At 45.7% G+C, this 18,872-nt stretch overlaps 1 protein-coding gene across 2 annotated transcripts in view; it reads right to left on the reverse strand.

Moving 5' to 3' along the window:
* Positions 1-18,872, reverse strand: part of FSTL4 (follistatin-like 4) — a 242,366-nt gene that overhangs the window by 217,996 nt on the left and 5,498 nt on the right. For both annotated transcript variants that reach the window (XM_009890835.1, XM_009890828.1), the window contains exon 2: positions 8,762-8,795. In XM_009890835.1, the coding sequence (XP_009889137.1) occupies positions 8,762-8,795 (34 nt within the window). The remainder of the gene's footprint in view (positions 1-8,761; positions 8,796-18,872) is intronic.

Consider the following 18,872-nt stretch of genomic DNA (forward strand, 5'->3'; position numbering starts at 1 on the left):
GAAGCCATGTCCACATGGTTGTAAGCGCCTGAACTAAGAGAGCACAAAGAGGGTAATTTCTGTCCTATTTTATCTCGTGGTTGGGCAGTGAGTTGAAGCTCTGAAAATATTAACCTAATGGCTCTGCCTTATGGTTTAACGCTCAGTTCAGGAAGAAATGGCATGTTGAGGCCTAATAAGTCCGTAATTGAAAATACACCACGCTCTTACGCACAAAGTAGACTACCTGCACGTTCAAAAATCGTGACTCAAAAACCCGATTGAGCCCATAAGCGATCCTGGACTTTGGGTTTTCCAGCTCCAAGTCTAGCACTTAGTTTGCTAATTTCTGAGACGTGCTGGATAAACTAACTTCTTGGAGAGGATTTGCCTATCACATTATACTGCCATTAACAGAAACATCTGCTGCCCGTTTTTTATTCAACCCTTACAAAGAAGTTTATTTTATAGCTGGTCTGAAAATTCAGAGTTTCCAATGAATTTACACCTTTCAATTTTATGCGCGAGCAGCGTATGCCCTCTCCATCTGAGAGAGGCTTCCACACCATGCAACGCTCCGTGGAACAACAGTATTTCAGCAGAATTATGTGGCTGGACAAAAAAAAAGTAGTATTTCACATGAATAGCAATGCACCACCTGGAACAATGGCCAACATTACTTCAAATCTCACTTTGAATTTCAACCTGGCTACTGCTAGGGATGCTTAAGTCAACAAAAGCCCCGTTTGGCTGAAAATATCTCCTTTTCTTATTCCTAAAGACAGGTTGTCTTAAAGGACCAGTGCAAACCAGTCCTGCTTTACCGCTGTGGGTCAGCTGGAGATAAGGGGGGTGAGGATGCAGCCAAGACAATGTTTGTAGGACAAAGTGATGTCTTCCAAAACACTGCCCAGTTTAGCTGGAAAAAGTAGAGAAGCTCATGGAGCCAAGGGTTGTCAGGGAAGGGAAAAATGTTAAAGTGGTTATCTCTTGGGGAAAGACAGGTGATTTACAGAGAGGCAAAAAAGAGCACAGAGAGGCGAAAAAGAGAGGGAGAGACTGCGCTGTGGAATAAAACTAATCTCTCTATTAAAGTCTTCATCAAAATTTGAGGTTCGAGCTGGCGAGGTCATCCATCTCCAGCAGAAGCTGGCAGCACCACCAGCACAGCACCATGACCTGTTGGGACCGATCTCCTCCCCGAGACCATGGAGGAGGCCCTCGACGTGCCACGGTGGGGGACACGGGCAGGGGGCAGACACTGCCAGAAGTGCTCCAAGAGGCGCAGTGCTTGGCATGTCCCAGAAAAAACCCTCTCCTCTAACTCCAGAAAACACAGAATCATAGAATGGTTTAGGTTGGAAGGGACCTTGAAGACCACCTAGTTCCACCCCCTGCCCTGGGCAGGGACACCTCCCACCAGCCCAGGTTGCTCCAAGCCCCATCCAACCTGGCCTTGAACACCTCCAGGGATGGAGTTTCCACAGTTCTCTGGGCAACATGCTCATCTCTTTCCCAAAGTTTCCAAATAGCATGAACTGATGAGCAGGAGGGATTTACCCTCCAGGTTGGACACTACGTGCTTCCTGCTGCCTCCCTCAATATGGCTATATCCTTTTTTGCACGCTTCTGACTTAAAGTTCTTGCATAGCCTGAGGCCAAAAGTCTGTTCAGTAAACTCTGCCTTGCTGTTAACTGTTCCGAGAAGCTGTGTTGATGAAGTTGGCTTCGTGGTGTGTATTTTGGTCATAAAGCTTTAAGAAAACAATTCACGTGTGATGCAATGCGTTGTGAAAAAACCCCTCAACATCTCTGGTTATTGAAGTTTCCTAGACGTGAAGTAGTTCAAGGAGCCTTCTGGACCATGCTAGCAGATAAGGCCATGGTGTCGCAGCAGGTCAGCGCAAGGTTGCACGCCCCATGTTATCTGCTGTAAGTGAACATCACCAAGGGACAAACTCCAGCATCTTCCACTATCCCGCAGTGGAGCTAACTGCAGCTTGAGATTTCTACATGTCTGGTTTTAGAATGCGATACTGGTCTGCAGTATCTACTCATGGATACTAAATACAAGGAATACTGGAAATGGCAGCATTCTGCCTTTTTTTTTTTTTTTTTTGGTCTTTTTTAGTAAGATCACTTTGTGTGCCAAGAGATCATAAATTTGCCCGATCTCCAGCTGTTCCCCACATGCTCAGATTAGGAACTTGGACTTCTTTAAAGGTGGGGCATGGCCAGGCAGGGCTTTGGTGGGCAGCGTGGTGCGGCAGCCAGCCCCAGCGGCTCATTCAGCTGCCAAATCTGCACAGTTCATTCTGCTTTGAGACCGAAAGAGAGAGATGCCTTCGGGTGCATCAGCCTCAGAATACCTATTTATGAAGTATGGTAGTATGGAATACATATATGTATCACTTTGCATCTCCCTGTAAATCCTCACAAACTCTCGTGGTTTTCTGGCTTATCTCCCATCTGCTCCCTGTCCCCACCGGGGGAACAGGAGCCTGGCCACCGCCGAAGCTTGCCTGCAAGCTCCTTCCCCCAAATTGCTACTGGTAAAACCGCCTGGTTTCCAGATGCTCAAGAAGTTTTCGCTTCAGCTCCTTCGGGTCCATCAATCTGCCGCCCTAGCAAAGCCACACACTATTCTATTTACTTACTAAACATTCATGCCCGTTCTGCCATGAACAAAATTCATTCCTCCTCCTGCCCCAAAGTACTTAACTACAGAAACCGATATATCAATTTATGAGAGCCTTAAGTCTGCAAAACCCTTCTGCTTCCAGCAGTGAGAGCGCCGGGTGTGCAATGGGGTTCCTCCGCTGGCCAAGCAGGGCGAAACCCTGACTGCATTCACTTTTTTCTAGAAGTAATCCATCTGAATGAACAAACAGGCGTTTGGAAGCCAAACGTGACCAGCAGGACCAGCACGGTTTGGTTTAGAAAACCGCTGAGAAACTCCCCGTCTGCGCCGCACTTTGCTCCAGGTCTGCAGCCACCGGTGCGTGTCCGGAGTCCCGTACACGGCTCTGCAACACCATCAGCTTCGCTAACACTGTCCAGGAGCATCCACGTTACTGTTTAATTTATTGCTGCTCCTAATACTGGCTAATGAGTTGATTCTTTGGGGTTCTTCTCCCTCTACATAGTTTTACCCTCTCTGTTAACTCCTGTCACTTCAAGACACAAAATATGCCACGTTACAATTAAACACCTTTGCTGACAGATACGTGGGAGTCAACAATTTTGCTCCTTCCTCAGTTTGGGTCAGCCTGACTGTAAAATAAAATCCAAGCTAAAAAATGCCTTGGGCAGCTCCTTGAAAATATATTTACCTTCATTATTTCTACCCAATTCCATGCCAGCGTTGCAAAACCAGGCGTCCCCACTGCATCGGGTATTTGAAGAATAATGTTCAAGTGGGATGAGGTACAAAATATGCTGAGGGACTGCAGTTTCTCAAACTTAGAAAAACAGGAGCTAAACATCAGGTTAATATTCTGATCCAGCCAAATATCCTTCCTCAGGTAACGGATTGCCACTCGCCGACAACACATGCCCTGACAACCCAGAGATAATAACAATTTCTATGAAAAGAAAGCAGCTGAGGTGGACAGAGACCTTTGCTCAAGCAAAAGCTGACTAGTTGTTAAAATAAGGATAATAAATGTGGAAATTATTCCTATTTTTGATCCTACAAAACAGGTATTTGTAATGTACAACTCATCCTCTGAACTTGAGGCACGTTCTGAAGATACAGCTGGTGTGTTTCTGAACACGCCAACTCTAGATGTACGGGGCATATACATACAGAAATGTACATTTGGTGTAGTATCATATAACCTGGATGTCTTTGACCAGGTCATAAACAACAAACCCAAATTTCACCGGCACACCCAGACAGCAGAGACCCCCCAAGTACAGCTGCTTCTATGGAGCAATACAGCCACAGCTACTGATTTTGGAGAGTTTTGATCAGGTCATAAACAACAAACCCAAATTTCCTCATCTCTAGCAATAGGAAAAGAACAACAGGAGAGGCAATTAATAGGTGATTTACTACAAAAGTAATTACAGCTGATCACTTCATTGTGTTCATGAAGGGTTTGGGGAGAGAAACTTGCCGTTCCTGCCAAGTTTTGAGAGCCTTTCATCTTCCACGGATAGGTGGAAATTTGAAATGTGCAAGAAGAAAGGATGAAGTGAATAGAATTTCTAAAGGGCATTACTGTTTTATAACCATGAGTCAGTTTTTCATCTAGGACATAAGAATTGATGTCAAGTGGCAAGTAATAAAATATTTCTTAAGCTGTTGGCTGGATCCTCCACCACTGCTAACTGATGCAGCTCCAGAGATTTTCAATAAAACTATGGCAACTTGGGAAAGTTCAGGGTGTGCTCTACGCTACTGCTCCTCTTTGTGCTTAGGAAACTCACTGTTAACAGTGAGGATTGCTTATTCTTAATAAATACATACATATAAATACAAACAGGACATCCACAATACAGAGCTTGTGAATACTTCAGAGAGATTTCAGCCTTTTTAATTCAAAACAGATAGTTAAAGTTCATATCTTTATGGTAGTGTGATGTCATCTGACTGAATAAATCTGGAGTCGCATCTCATTTAATAAGATTATATGGACAAACAGAGTGGAAGCAATCTGCTTGAACATTTCTCGGCTGAATGGCTTCAAAAGCATCTTTTGACACTAATTTGTTGAATGGATGATTGCGAGCAACATAAAAACAAATTAAAAGTTTTAAGTGCTTGGGCTAGATCCTCAGCTAGTAAAAATGCAAAGGTGGTCCATTAAATTCAGGACGGCTTTGGTCATTTGTAGTACTGAAGATCTGGCTCTTTATGCTTAATGTGACTATACATACGCTCGGGCATGGAGTTATACTCAGCCGCCAATTTATTCCAGTGCTGAGCATCCTTTAGCCCCACACCGCCAACGGGAGAAGGAGCATTCGTCAGCTCCAGAAGCTGCAGAATTAGCTCCTGAGTTCTTGCAAATAAATAGCTGGGAAAACCACTGGGGTCTCTGTTCTGCTCGACATGGGGAATGTGACGGACGTGAATGTATATGGCTTTGATGTACCTAAATTGTGCCATCTAATTTACAGTAACAGACAAGTATCACATATTCATCTAAACTCATTACACTGTGAAAACTCACCAATCTTTAAACTTAAGCCCGGCCACTGTCAAGCCAAATGCTTACTGTGCTCCCGTCAGAGCTTGGTTCAGCGCTCCTTCCAATTTACCATACACCCTTTAGTCTCCCCATTTTCCAATGCGTGCCGTTCTCCACCCTTTTCACTAAATTCCGGTTGCAGCCACCCGACCTACACAAACCGCTGCTTTTCCCAGCTCCCTGCTCCCGTTTTGCTCTTCCCCATCTGCTCTCCCGCACTATTTCATAGTTCTGGGCAGCCGGTGTAAGTGTGCAGGTTATTAACGCTTTTACTGCGTTTCCCTGCCCTGTGCACTAAGGGCAGGCAGCGCAGAGGAACCAGCAGCAACGCTAAGACCGGAAACCATATGTAAACATACAGACTAAACAATGGAAAAATATTGAGATAGAAACGGGAAAAGAGAGAAGACCGGATAACTGGGAAAAGGTTTGCCTGCTCTAACTTGCCCCCTGATTTGAGTTTAAAAGAGCAATGTAAAGAGATGGCGTTCAAATCTTGTGCTTGTTTACCACATGCTGGGTTTTCCCCGAGTTGTTTTTTGTTGGGGTTTTTTTTGCCTTTTTATTTTTAAAGCCAGCATCACAACCTGGCACCTCACACCACAGTCTGTTTTCCATTACGTGAGCGTAATGCGGATGGAAAACGCAGTGAGTCGTACGCGTGACCCACTGAGCGCAGAATTTCAACTTAATGGGTTTAAACTGAATGTAAGAAAATATTCTTGCAGCTTCTAATCAACTACCATGATGAGGTTTTGGAGGTTAAAAAATTGTTTTTAGCCAAAAAAAAGATAATATTCAGACACCAGTTAGGGATCCCAGGAAGAAAATGGATCCACAGCCATTTCCATTTAAATTCAGAAGGAAATCAGTCTTCATCCATCAGGGTGGAAGAGGGCTGCCAGCTGCCGTCAGGGCAGCATCTCCCCTCCGTACCACAGCAATTAAAAGATCATGTAATTATAGCTGATCTAGCGCCCACAGAAGTCAAAGGAAAACCATTCATCGACAGTAATGGGCTTTGGAGCAGCTTCAAAATTTCTCCAACATATGTAGTCCTGACACTTTGGAAACCAAAAGCCTCCCAGTTTAACCACACTCATCCACAGCTAAAAAAGGAAGAATGTGTTTTCGCATCTCTTTCTTTCATCTAATATAAACACAACCCAGCACAACTGACCATCAGCTGTCTATTAAATAAACTATTTGTTGAAGGAAATAAGTATAGCAAGGGAGTATTTACCCGTGGACCATTTGATGACAATCAAGGCTTTGTTTCCTTTGAAAGAAAAGTGTCTGCTTTCAATCTAAAGGACTCAAACCTTTTGTCCAAAAAAAAAAAAAAAAAAACGAAAAAAAAGAAAAATTCTGAACAGTGTAAGCCAGGATTGCCACTCCTTCCACCAAAACCTCTTTTTTAATTGTCCTGGCTCATCCACAAGCATGGGATAATAAAAGCAGCGAGTTTGCTGCAGCTCTCGCCTTTGCGGTGGTTTCTATTAGATATTTTTGTTTCAAAGTTTTTCAGCTTTTCAACAGAAAGCCAAATCTTCCACCAAGGGAAGGCAACGAGTATAACCCCCCACCCTCAAACATTTCCTAATCATCTAATTTCCGCAGGTGAAAACCATTATCCTCCAAAATTACCGTTTTAGGGAAAAAAAGACCTAAATCTTAAAATTAGAGCATACCATATCACAAAATTTATAATAAATCCCTTCATGTGCATAATAAACATTTCGACCCTCCTGTTACTTTTTTTTCCAGCACTGAGTGGTATCTGCTCTGCACACATTTTATTACTGAACAGGTTTCTGAAGGAGGCTTTTGTTGAATTATTTTACAGGCACTATTGAGGACTAACTCCAGAGAGGAAGATACTTAATCATCGCTGAAAATCCCCAGGTAGCTCCGCAAATCCACAGGCTTTTGTGACCAAGATGTATTTACCGTGTTTGTTAGCATTTTCTTCTTGACTTCTGAGGAGTTTGCAGTTCTTCAGACATACTTGATTATTCACAGATTGCGTTCCTGGGGGGAAGCCCAATTTATCTATAGACCTTAACTCCCTGTCTACCGTCCCCTTCTCTCCACTCCATCCATGAATCTAAGGAGCCTCCTGACAGAGAAGTTCATTGTATTCCATTCATTTCTGAAGAAAGGTAGGGTTTCACCCCTCCAAATGCAAGTCAAGTCTTGCCCATCCTCTGAAGGCCATGAGAGATCAGCCTAACTGAGCCTGGAAATTTGCTGTCTAGGAGGGGCGCTGATCTCAAAATCCAGTTACTGCTCTGAAGTGACATTTTCCAAGCACCCACACGATGTACAAACTCAGTCCTGCTTCCAAAAATTCCAAAATTACTTTCACTGGGAACTAAACTTCAGAGAGCCAAATTATACCCGAGACAGGACTAGGGCTACTTCCACAAAATTTTATGCATGAAGTCCATTTTCACAAGACAGGATTCACTCTCCACATCTACAGTGAACTGCACCACAAACTCTAGAGCTCCAGAATGACTGAAACATCTCCACGTCCAAGATGCCGAGATGCAATTCTGCATCTCACAGCAACCTTGCACCATTCAAGAGCCCTCCTCAGTCTGAGATCAAGGGCAGTCCAATAAAACTGGATTTCTTCATGAAGAGCAGCAGATGTCTGATCAAACCCGCACATATACTAGAAAACTCAGCTAAACAGATTTCACTTTTAGCGACAGCCATATATTTAATTTATTCACGGCGCTCTGCTGCCTCAGCCGCACAGCAAAACAAAAATAACAACCCAACCACAAAAAAAACCCAAAAGGGGATTATTTGCCCAGATGACAAGTTACCCTTGGACCTGACCTTTTTTCATTTATGCAGTAAAACAGTGGTAGTTCCAACCTCTTCCCAATATATGGGATGCCTGAAGTAATTAAAGAAGCTGCTGGAACAAACCAGGGGAACGCATTAATGTGTTGAACAGGAGAGTGCCACCCGCCTCACGTTACACCGAGACAGATGAGGCAAGCAACTGCCTGACCCAGAAAACATCTGCTAAACAAAATCCAAATTAATGATAACCAGAATGAGCTCTCTGATGGCCGATTCTCACCCAGCTGCAGGGAACCATCAAAGAGCCCCTCACGGCAGCAGCCGTTACTAATGCAGAAGAGTTTAGAGGAGCAGGATCCCAGCCCAGGGCACCGGCACCGCTCGCATCAACCACTGCTGCACCTTGAGGTGCATTTGCAGCGTGCTGATGCATGGAAAGCCTCGTCTGGACCTTCTTCCCCCTGAAATGCTCCAGGGTCAGAGTTCAGATCCTCTGCCAGCACTCAACAAACCTGGGCTCGCATCCCCAGCACCATCACGCAGTTCTGTGCTGAAAGGGCAACTTTTCATTGGGGGGGGAAAAAAAAAAAAGTACAATTTGCAACATTAAGAAGCGTCAGGCAAGCGTCAGGAGGCAGTATCTTTGAAATCCCGCAGCAGTACACTTTTTCGAGTGTGTAAAGTATGTTTGTTTTAAAATGCTACAGCAAGAATTCTCAACACCAACACACACGTTGAAAGAAAACTGTATTTTTTTTTCCTACCTTTTCTTCTTGTAACTTCAAACCTTCTGGCGTCCTATAAGGAAAAAGAGAAAATTTTTTGTCTTTTTTTTTTAAATACAAGAATTGTTCAAAGGCAGCATGAACAGAAACCCCTAAAAACATTAGTCATTGTCCCAGAGAAGTATCTATGAAGCTTTACACAATAACTGAGCAGTAATTACAAGCATACATTTCAGTTTGTCCACAGATATTTAATGGATCAATATATCACCTAAAACGATTCATCATTCTGTGGTGAGTTACATGGTAGAGCGCAGTATCTTTCTTTAAAATGGATTTTTTCCCTCTGTTGATGTTAAAAGGGAGCAGCTAGGAGGGTTGTTATTACTATACCAAGGTTTTAGGGTTGAGGAGGGAGGAGCGTTACAGGTATTTTTTTAGCTGGGACTTGTTCACATACCTGAATAGTTTCAAAGCGACCGCACTACTCACGCTTAGAGCTGAGGGCCCATTTCAATCTTTGCACACCTACAGCATTTGCCCTATTTCTTGCAGAGCATCACCACCATCTCTAATAAAGAAACTTCTTTTCAAAAGACATTGCATAAAGTCTCAAAGGGTATTGCATTCCCAGACAATACTACTTATACTAATGGTGAGACTCCAGAGGAATAAATATTTAATTCCAAGCAATAACATTATTTATGGCTTAATTACAAATACTTATAATTTCCATCATTTGAGTTACTTATCATAGAACGGTTTGGGTTGGAAGGGACCTTAAAGACCATCCAGTCCCCCGCCCTGCCCTGGGCAGGGCCACCTCCCCCCAGCCCAGGTTGCTCCGAGCCCCGTCCAACCTGGCCTTGAACACCTCCAGGGATGGGGCAGCCACAGCTTCTCGGGGCAACCTGCCCCAGGGGATCACCGCCCCCACAGGGAAGAACAGGAAGGACGAATACTTCTTGCAAGCAGTATTAAATACAGCGGAATCACAGAGGACTGTAAAAGACCATCTTGCCTGGAGTCCCCTTAACCTGGACAGTGCCCACGGATGGCTGATGAAGGATTAACCCCACTGAGTGCAACCTTAAACCTGGAAGACCCCAAAATGCCACCAGGCCCCAGCACCGTTTCCACCATGGTACCCGCGGCACAGACACAGGGAAGGGGAGCAAGCTCTCCAGTCCCCTGCCCGCAGCTCCTAAGGCAGGTTGTCACTCTCGTGGACGCGGCTCTTTCAAACCTCATTTCATCCCCTTAGAACTCACCGTTTTCAGATGTTTGTTCATCAGAGAATGAATGAACGAAAAAGTTTGTTTCTCTCCCCCTTTTGATAGGGAAATAACACACGGCCTCCCCAGACATCTGAGCTTTCTGACCCACCTGATGCTTATGATGATTTTATCGAGACTTTTTCACTTTTTTAAAAAAATAAAGTGCGTCCCTGCAGAGCGCGTTTAGTAAAGTACAGCGCTGCGCATCTAATGGAATACATCCCCCATCCCCTTCTGCCCTAGGGAGCCACGGGGTAACGGAAAACACCGAAAGCCGCCCCTGGAGCACACGATAAAGAATGCAGAGCTTTTCAAAGTGAAAAAAAAGAGAGAAATAAATAAAAGAAAACCAAATAATCAGTGTATGGAAGTAACAACAGCACCTGCTCAGGGAACTCCTGAATGCCCCACCTCCCTCACCCCTGGGCATCAGACAGCACCAGGGAACCCGGAGTGGGGTGTTTTATCCACGGATGTGCCATCACACACCCCACACGCTCCCCTCTGTCCCCGTCCTTCTCCCAACACCCCCACGGGGAGGGGGGGAACCTTCTCAAAAACAAAGCTTTCACCAAAACCAAGAAGGATGAGAAACGGTCTCCTCGGCACCCTGCAAGGCAACCGAGGGGGATAAACAAAATGGGTGTTTGCTTATAAAAATACTAAGTCATTCTTCCCCGCAGGAAGCTACCTCAGTGATCTTAAGAAATATGTAAAGCGGCATTCGGGATTAGTACAGACTTCAAAGCATTCATCCTCTTTAGGCAGCAGAGCTCTGAGCTGCGTCGACAGTTATACTCCAGGGACCTCTCGCAGCTTTTCAAAATATTAGTTTGAGAGGTGGGGCACAGGATAAAAAAAAAATTCAGATACAGCCTGCTATCATTAAGCCCGTGTACACGTAATATATGCAAAAGGGAAGAGTACTTTTAAAGTTCCCCTGGAGTCCCTCACTTTAACAAGCTGTTTGAATTCTCTGCAGTTCAAAAGCTTAGAAACACTAAAACTAATTACAACTATTACATTGATCAAAAGAAAAAAAAGACAATCACACTCTATAAAAAATTCAAGTGTCAGCTCACTTGTATTAAATACCCTTTTGGTATTTCCATGAAAGGAACTGCATAGACAATGTGAAAAACAAAGGACGGTCTTCAAAGTTTCCCTTCTTTTACTCTGTTCCCCTTATAATTATAAGCTCTAATGAATGTAAACTACCCCTGAAACCAGATGCAGGATTCAGAGGAAAACCTTGTTAGAAACGCAATGGGAGAACGTGAGGTCAGGCTGCAAGTCACCATCACTTCTCGCTACCTGGGAGAATATCAGCACTTGGTATGTTCCCCAAAATGTCCCCTTCCCTGGAAAAAAGACTGATTGCATTGAGAACGCTCGACATTTCAGGAGAGTGCACAGAAAAATGGGAAAGGAGAAAAATACCCAGCAACCATGGCAGGTCTTAAAGAGCAGCCACAAAGGCACCAGCTCCAGGTAGAATCACAGCATGGTTTGGGTTGGAAGGGACCTGGAAGACCATCCAGTGCCACCCCCGGCCCTGGGCAGGGACACCTCCCCCCAGCCCAGGTTGCTCCAAACCCCGTCCAACCTGGCCTTGAACACCTCCAGGGATGGGGCAGCCACAGCTTCTCGGGGCAACCTGCCCCAGGGGATCACCACCCGCACAGGGAAGAATTTCTCCCTAATTTCTAATCTAAATCTCCCCTCTTTCAGTTTAAAACCATTCCCCCTCATCCCGTGGCTCCCCTCCCTGATGCAGAGTCCCTCCCCAGCTCTCCTGGAGCCCCTTTAGGCACTGGAAGGGGCTCTGAGGTCTCCCCTTTTTCGCCTTCTCTTCTCCAGGCTGAACCCCCCCAAGTCTCTCAGCCTGAGTCTCTCTGGACTTCCAGGCTTAGAAGTGACCAGCTCCTGGACTAGCAGCATGTTAGTCTTCTAACTTCACAACCATGTCAGGCAGAGACACAACGGTGGTTTTTGTCCCTCTACTAAAGTATACTATGGCAAGGACTCTAATTTTTCTTAGTTTGCTTCAGCCAAATCATTTCCCTCTTCTGTAGCACAGAAAAGAAGAAACAATGCTAATTTTTCTCCTGGAGGGCATACTGAACATAAGAGTTTTCTATTAGTGATCTAATACACCGCTAAGAGACGTAACAGCACGCCTGGCCACAGGCACAGCACCGCTGCACGCCGTCACTTGGGCAACCTCCTCACAGAAAGGAGGAGACACCCCTTCTTTGAAGTGTAAGATACTGCTCTCAAGTGAAAATCGCACGGAGTTTTTAATAGTGTTACTAGCAGAGAGCCAAACTATTTTGATAAAAATGACATTAAAGTTCTGGGATGCATTGCCTGAGGAACGCTCTTCTGCAGAAGCCATAAAGCAGATGGTTATAAATGCGACGTATTTCATGGGCACCATTTAATGACTGCAAATTCCTTTAACTAAAAATCTAATTTTATCAGGGCATAACTCATACGCTTTGAAGGGGAAAAAAAATTGTTTCAGATTTCTCATTCCTTCTATAAAGCCTCTCCACGAATACCATTTTTAAATAGCATTTCGTCAATGCGATACAACAGTTTTATTTGTCAAGGTTCGCTTTTAGCACCTCTTTTCCTCCTTTTTAATGTTAGTTAATTGAACACAGGATAAAAGCCCCCTCTGTTCTGTATGTGAAGGGCCCCATCATTGTTATGGGGAAATCAATGCCGTATGTTTCCTCCAGTATCACTTTCCACCAGACGTGTAGCTCCTGAAAAACCCCATCTCCAGAAGACCACCTACCCCAGTGCCGCCGCACGAGAGCGGAGAGGGCCTCACCAAGTACGATTCCTAATCCTACCTGGATCAGGAGGGACGAACATAAAAATAAAAATCAGAAATACGCTTCGCTCCCCGCCGTCACGCAGCTCCGCGGCTGCCGTGTGCTGCCCATCAAACACCTGCGCGACCCTTTCGGGTTCTAACCACCGTTCTGCACAAAGCCCTCTTCTGCCCTTACGAAGAGGGGTGCCCGTCCTGCAGCAGACAGCATCGGGATGTCCTGCCAAGGCATAATAGCTGGGTTGTGTTACGGGCTCCTGATTAATGCTGAATCACAGGGCCACGGATGAGCAGAGCGCTTCTGGAATGAAGAATCAGATTCATTCAGAATGGGGAACTTCATTGTGTGGCGTTAAAACACAACTACACAGTGGGAATACGCAATATAGTATGGCGCTTGGCCGCCAGCGAGCTGCAAACTGATGTTCTGACAACCACTAGCGATGGATCCAAGCAGCAGAACCACCTTCAAGGTGTTTGGTATCAGTGTAAATAAAACCTTTAAACGCTTCCGTATAAAACCATATCTACGTTTGTCCCATATACCCACAAAGAACACACCGTGCACCACATGGCACAGCGATGTCCTGTTTTCCTTTGACTAAAACCAGAGGATGAGCGCTTATAACCCAGACATGCGGAGAGGCATATCACAAGCAGGAATCGCTGAGCAATGGCTCAATTTTAAGGTGTAAATCTTCACAGCACAGTGTCTCTTTGTAGTTCTCTTTTTTTCCCAACTTCCTCCGTTTCCAGACCAGTATTTACAGAGATTTGTACCCGGCTGTACATTTGCCATCTTCTTTTTGTTGTTTGCCTCTGCTGACCCCACAAGCACGATGCTTAACATGTACCACCAAGTTTGGTACCAAAGCTGGTACCAACTGCCCTCAAGTACAGCAGCTCCTAGGACAACCCTACCTTGCAGTGCTTTCAGTCTCCTGCCCTTTAACACCGATGTAGATTTAGCCAAAAGGACTCCCTTTTCTATGACCGTAAGCAAAAGTTAACCTAGGGGACTTTGCCAAAAAAAAGCAATTAATGCAGCAGACGGAAGAGATGCAGAAGAGCAACGAGGGAGGTGATTCTGCCCCTCCACTCCACTCTCATAAGACCACACCTGGAATATTGCATCCAGCTCTGGTGCCCTCAACAGCAGAAGGAGACGGAGCTGTTGGAGCGGGGCCAGAGAAGGCCTCGGAGATGCTGGGAGGGCTGGAGCCCCTCTGCTGGGAGGACAGGCTGGGAGAGTTGGGGGGGGTCAGCCTGGAGAAGAGAAGGCGAAAAAGGGGAGCCCTCAGAGCCCCTTCCAGTGCCTAAAGGGGCTCCGGGAGAGCTGGGGAGGGACTCTGCATCAGGGAGGGGAGCCGTGGGATGAGGGGGAACGGTTTTAAACTGAAAGAGGGGAGATTGAGATTAGAAATTAGGGAGAAATTTTTCCCTGTGAGGGTGGTGAGCCCCTGGGGCAGGTTGCCCCGAGAAGCTGTGGCTGCCCCATCCCTGGAGGGGTTCAAGGCCAGGTTGGACGGGGCTTGGAGCAACCTGGGCTGGGGGGAGGTGTCCCTGCCCAGGGCAGGGGGTGGCACTGGGTGGTCTTTAAGGTCCCTTCCAACCCCAACTATCCTATCATTCAGTAATTCTAAGAGCAGGTAACACATCTCAGACGCACACGTCACCTGTATTGCTGGACTCGGTAGAAGAGGCTGCAGTGCTCGTGCGGGGGAAAAAAGCAAATTCAGCACATGCAGCCGGGCTCACGCTGGGTCTGTCACTAAATTAGATGTTACCTCTGCACACACCAAGTCCCCAGTGACCCGCTCTCAGGATCAGCCTCACTGCTGTACAATTTCTAAATATACAGCCCAGACTCATTCAGCAAATTAACAAAGGAGTGGCTGTTCCTATTCACAGCTTATCATCCCAGGGATTTTTTTTTTTTTTTCCTCCTTCAGAGCATGTTCTTCCTTATCTCAAGTGAGGGGTCAAGAAAAAAAAAAAAAAAATCACACTGACATCCAATATTACATGAGGCACTCCCCATAGGGACTGCGGCAGCTGCAGTGGTTACAACTAATACGCAGCTTAGTTTGACAATCAGAATCTTCTGTTTACAACCATGAGCACAGTATATTTTGGGAAAAAAAAATGCTAATGAGGCAGAGAGCATCCACTTTCTTTTTTTTTGAGCCAGGCACAAGGAAGAAAATAAATCACATGCTGCTGTTTAAAGAAAACTTGCTATCAGTACAGACGCTGGCAATTTAGATTTGTCCTGTCTGGTATAAACATTGTGAGAAGCTCTGATATCTCTCATCACACAGTATCATCTGCTCACCCATACGGTAGCTAATTGAGATAATTGCTGCATCTCTGATTTTACTCACTACTATTTCTGGACTTCAGGTGAGAAATTCAGGTACAGCTCCATAAATTCCCACGTTGTCATAGGGAAGCTCATGGGATGCCCGTTTTAGAAACCCCAAATTTGCAGATGTACCCTTCTTCATCTAAAAAAAAAAAAAAAAAAAACAAACCCAAAACAAAACAAGAATTCCCCTGCTTGATGGCAAAAAGTACTTTAAGAACTGTCTTTTAAAAACTACTGCTGGAGCCTTTTTTTTTTTTTAAGGGAGAAGATGCTACATTTGGAAAAAAAAAATTAGCCTTAAAATACTAAATACTGACTAAGTATCTTCTGAACAAAATATGAGAAAGTGTAACTCTGCTACATCACAGCCAAGTTAAAATTGCCTTAAATTTCTTTTTTATTTGCAAGACGTTTTACTCGGGTCTTATTCTCCGCTTCAGGAATACACCAGCATTTCCCCACCTAGGTATGATTTTTCCACAGTTGCTCGACTGTGACATGAGAAAAACTAAAAACTTACTGAACTGCGATTCCTTGGGTCAGTTTGTGCCACAGCTCAGCACAGGGCCGGCCACCCCCAGCCCACGGTCCCTCTGCTCCCCGGGGGACAGCATCCCAACCCGAGCTACCTCCAGCTACAGCCCCAAAATTCAAGGTCAGTAGTACCCAAGGCACCACTCGGACTGCAGGGAGGGCACCCCCGGAGCAGCTGGTGGTCCTGGCTGCTGTTAGCTGGAAGGTGATAGCCCCGGCAGGCTGGGCAATGCAGGACCACCAAGAGGTGTCACACACACTGCATCTTACTAGAAGACTGAGGGGAAAAAAAAAAAAATGGAGCAGGATTTTTATTCTGTAAGGGACCATTTCATCTTTAAATTGTGCTATAGATGGATCCTGACAATCCCTGACACTCTCACTGTTGAACCGTAACCAAATATGTAAACTAAAACTCCTCAAATTTATGCTGTTATTCAAGTATATCATACCTGCCTTGTTCTAAGTAACCCAACATTCAAAATTACTACTTCAAGCATAACAGCGTCCCATAAGATACAGCATTTATTAAACCCTCTGGGTACACGGGAGGGGGTAGGTGGGGTTTGGAGATGCAGAGGAAATATTCCACAGCACCGTAAACTGCAGATACTCTGATAAACCAGCACTCGGGGCAAAAGCTTCTCATCTCCACAGGGATCATATCAGAGAATACCAGGTTGAAAGGGACCTCAAGGATCAGCCGGTCCAACCTTCCTTGGCAAAGGACAAGATGGCCCAGCACACTGTCCAGCTGGATCTTAAAAGCATCCCATGATGGGGAATCCACCACTTCCCTGAAGAGATTATTCCAATGGCTAATTGTTGGATTGCAAAAAATTTTCCTCTTGTGTCCAATAGGAATCTTCCCAGCAGTAACCTGTACCCATTACCCCTCATCTTTTCCACTCATCTTTTCCACAGGACTCCTTGTAGAAAGGGAGTCCCCGTCTTCTTCGTAGCCACCCTTTAAACACTGGAACATGGTGATAAGGTCTCCCTTAAGCCTTCTTTTCTCAAGGCTGAACAAACCCAATCCTCTCACCCTTTCCTCATACAGCAGGCTTCCCAGTCCTTGGATCGTCTTGGTAGACCTTCTCTGGACCCTCTGCAGCCTGTCCACAGCTTTTTTGCATAGTGGGGACCAAAACTGAGCACAGGATTCCAGGTGTGGCCTGAGAAGTGCTGAGTGGAGTGGGATAAAGACTTCTTTATGTCTGCTGGTGATGCCCTTGTTGATGCAACCCAGCATCCCGTTGGCTTGCTTTGCCGCAGCGGTGCGCTGTTCACTCTTATTGAGTTTTTTGTCCACCAGGACCCCCAGGTCCCTTTCTGCAGACCTTCTCCCCAGCCAGGCAGATCCCAGCCTGTGCTGCATTCCTGGATTATGTTTTCCCAGGTGCAAGTCCTTGCATTTGTCCTCACTGAACTTCATAAGGTTCTTGCTAGCCCACTCTCCCAGCCTATCCAGGTCTTCCTATAGGGTGGCTCTCCCTTCCGAAGCGTCCACTTCCCCACTCAGTTTGGTATCATCACCAAATTTCATCGGGGTACACTTGATCACGTTATCCAGATGGCTTATGAAGATATTAAATGATGTTGCACCCAGTATTGACCCCTGAGGGGACCTTCCTTGCGGCAGGTTGCCAGTTTGAAAAGGAGCTCTTGACCACCCCCCTCGGGGTGCCGCCTGTCAGCCCGTTCCCCACACACAGCACAGACCGCTTGCCGGTCCAACCTTCCTTGGCAAAGGACAAGATGGCCCAGCACACTGTCCAGCTGGATCTTAAAAGCATCCCATGATGGGGAATCCACCACTTCCCTGAAGAGATTATTCCAATGGCTAATTGTTGGATTGCAAAAAATTTTCCTCTTGTGTCCAATAGGAATCTTCCCAGCAGTAACCTGTACCCATTACCCCTCATCTTTTCCACTCATCTTTTCCACAGGACTCCTTGTAGAAAGGGAGTCCCCGTCTTCTTCGTAGCCACCCTTTAAACACTGGAACATGGTGATAAGGTCTCCCTTAAGCCTTCTTTTCTCAAGGCTGAACAAACCCAATCCTCTCACCCTTTCCTCATACAGCAGGCTTCCCAGTCCTTGGATCGTCTTGGTAGACCTTCTCTGGACCCTCTGCAGCCTGTCCACAGCTTTTTTGCATAGTGGGGACCAAAACTGAGCACAGGATTCCAGGTGTGGCCTGAGAAGTGCTGAGTGGAGTGGGATAAAGACTTCTTTATGTCTGCTGGTGATGCCCTTGTTGATGCAACCCAGCATCCCGTTGGCTTGCTTTGCCGCAGCGGTGCGCTGTTCACTCTTATTGAGTTTTTTGTCCACCAGGACCCCCAGGTCCCTTTCTGCAGACCTTCTCCCCAGCCAGGCAGATCCCAGCCTGTGCTGCATTCCTGGATTATGTTTTCCCAGGTGCAAGTCCTTGCATTTGTCCTCACTGAACTTCATAAGGTTCTTGCTAGCCCACTCTCCCAGCCTATCCAGGTCTTCCTATAGGGTGGCTCTCCCTTCCGAAGCGTCCACTTCCCCACTCAGTTTGGTATCATCACCAAATTTCATCGGGGTACACTTGATCACGTTATCCAGATGGCTTATGAAGATATTAAATGATGTTGCACCCAGTATTGACCCCTGAGGGGACCTTCCTTGCGGCAGGTTGCCAGTTTGAGAAGGAGCTCTTGACCACCCCCCTCGGGGTGCCGCCTGTCAGCCCGTTCCCCACACACAGCACAGACCGCCTGTCCGGACCCTAACTCATCGGTTTCTCCAGGAGGAGACTGTGGGGAACCATGGCGAAAGCCTTGGAGAAATCCAGGTAGACAATATAGATAGATACACTAGTATACAGTATATATAGTGCATATATATAGTATACACTAGTATAGATAATATACTAGTTAAAATTTAGAATGGTCTACAAACAGCAATCACAGCTTGTTAGAGATACCACATAAATGCAGGTAACAAGGACTGGAATTATCAGTACATACCAAAGCGGTACAAAAATAAATTTAAAGTCTTGTCTCCCTTTACCTTCATCCATGTTTAAAACAGGAGCAGGCTGTCGCCCGGTATAGGCATTAATTCAGATCTGATTCTTTCCTTCCCTTCTCC

Source organism: Charadrius vociferus, unplaced genomic scaffold (genome assembly GCF_000708025.1).
Source record: "Charadrius vociferus isolate BGI_N301 unplaced genomic scaffold, ASM70802v2 scaffold370, whole genome shotgun sequence".
Lineage (NCBI taxonomy): Eukaryota > Metazoa > Chordata > Aves > Charadriiformes > Charadriidae > Charadrius > Charadrius vociferus.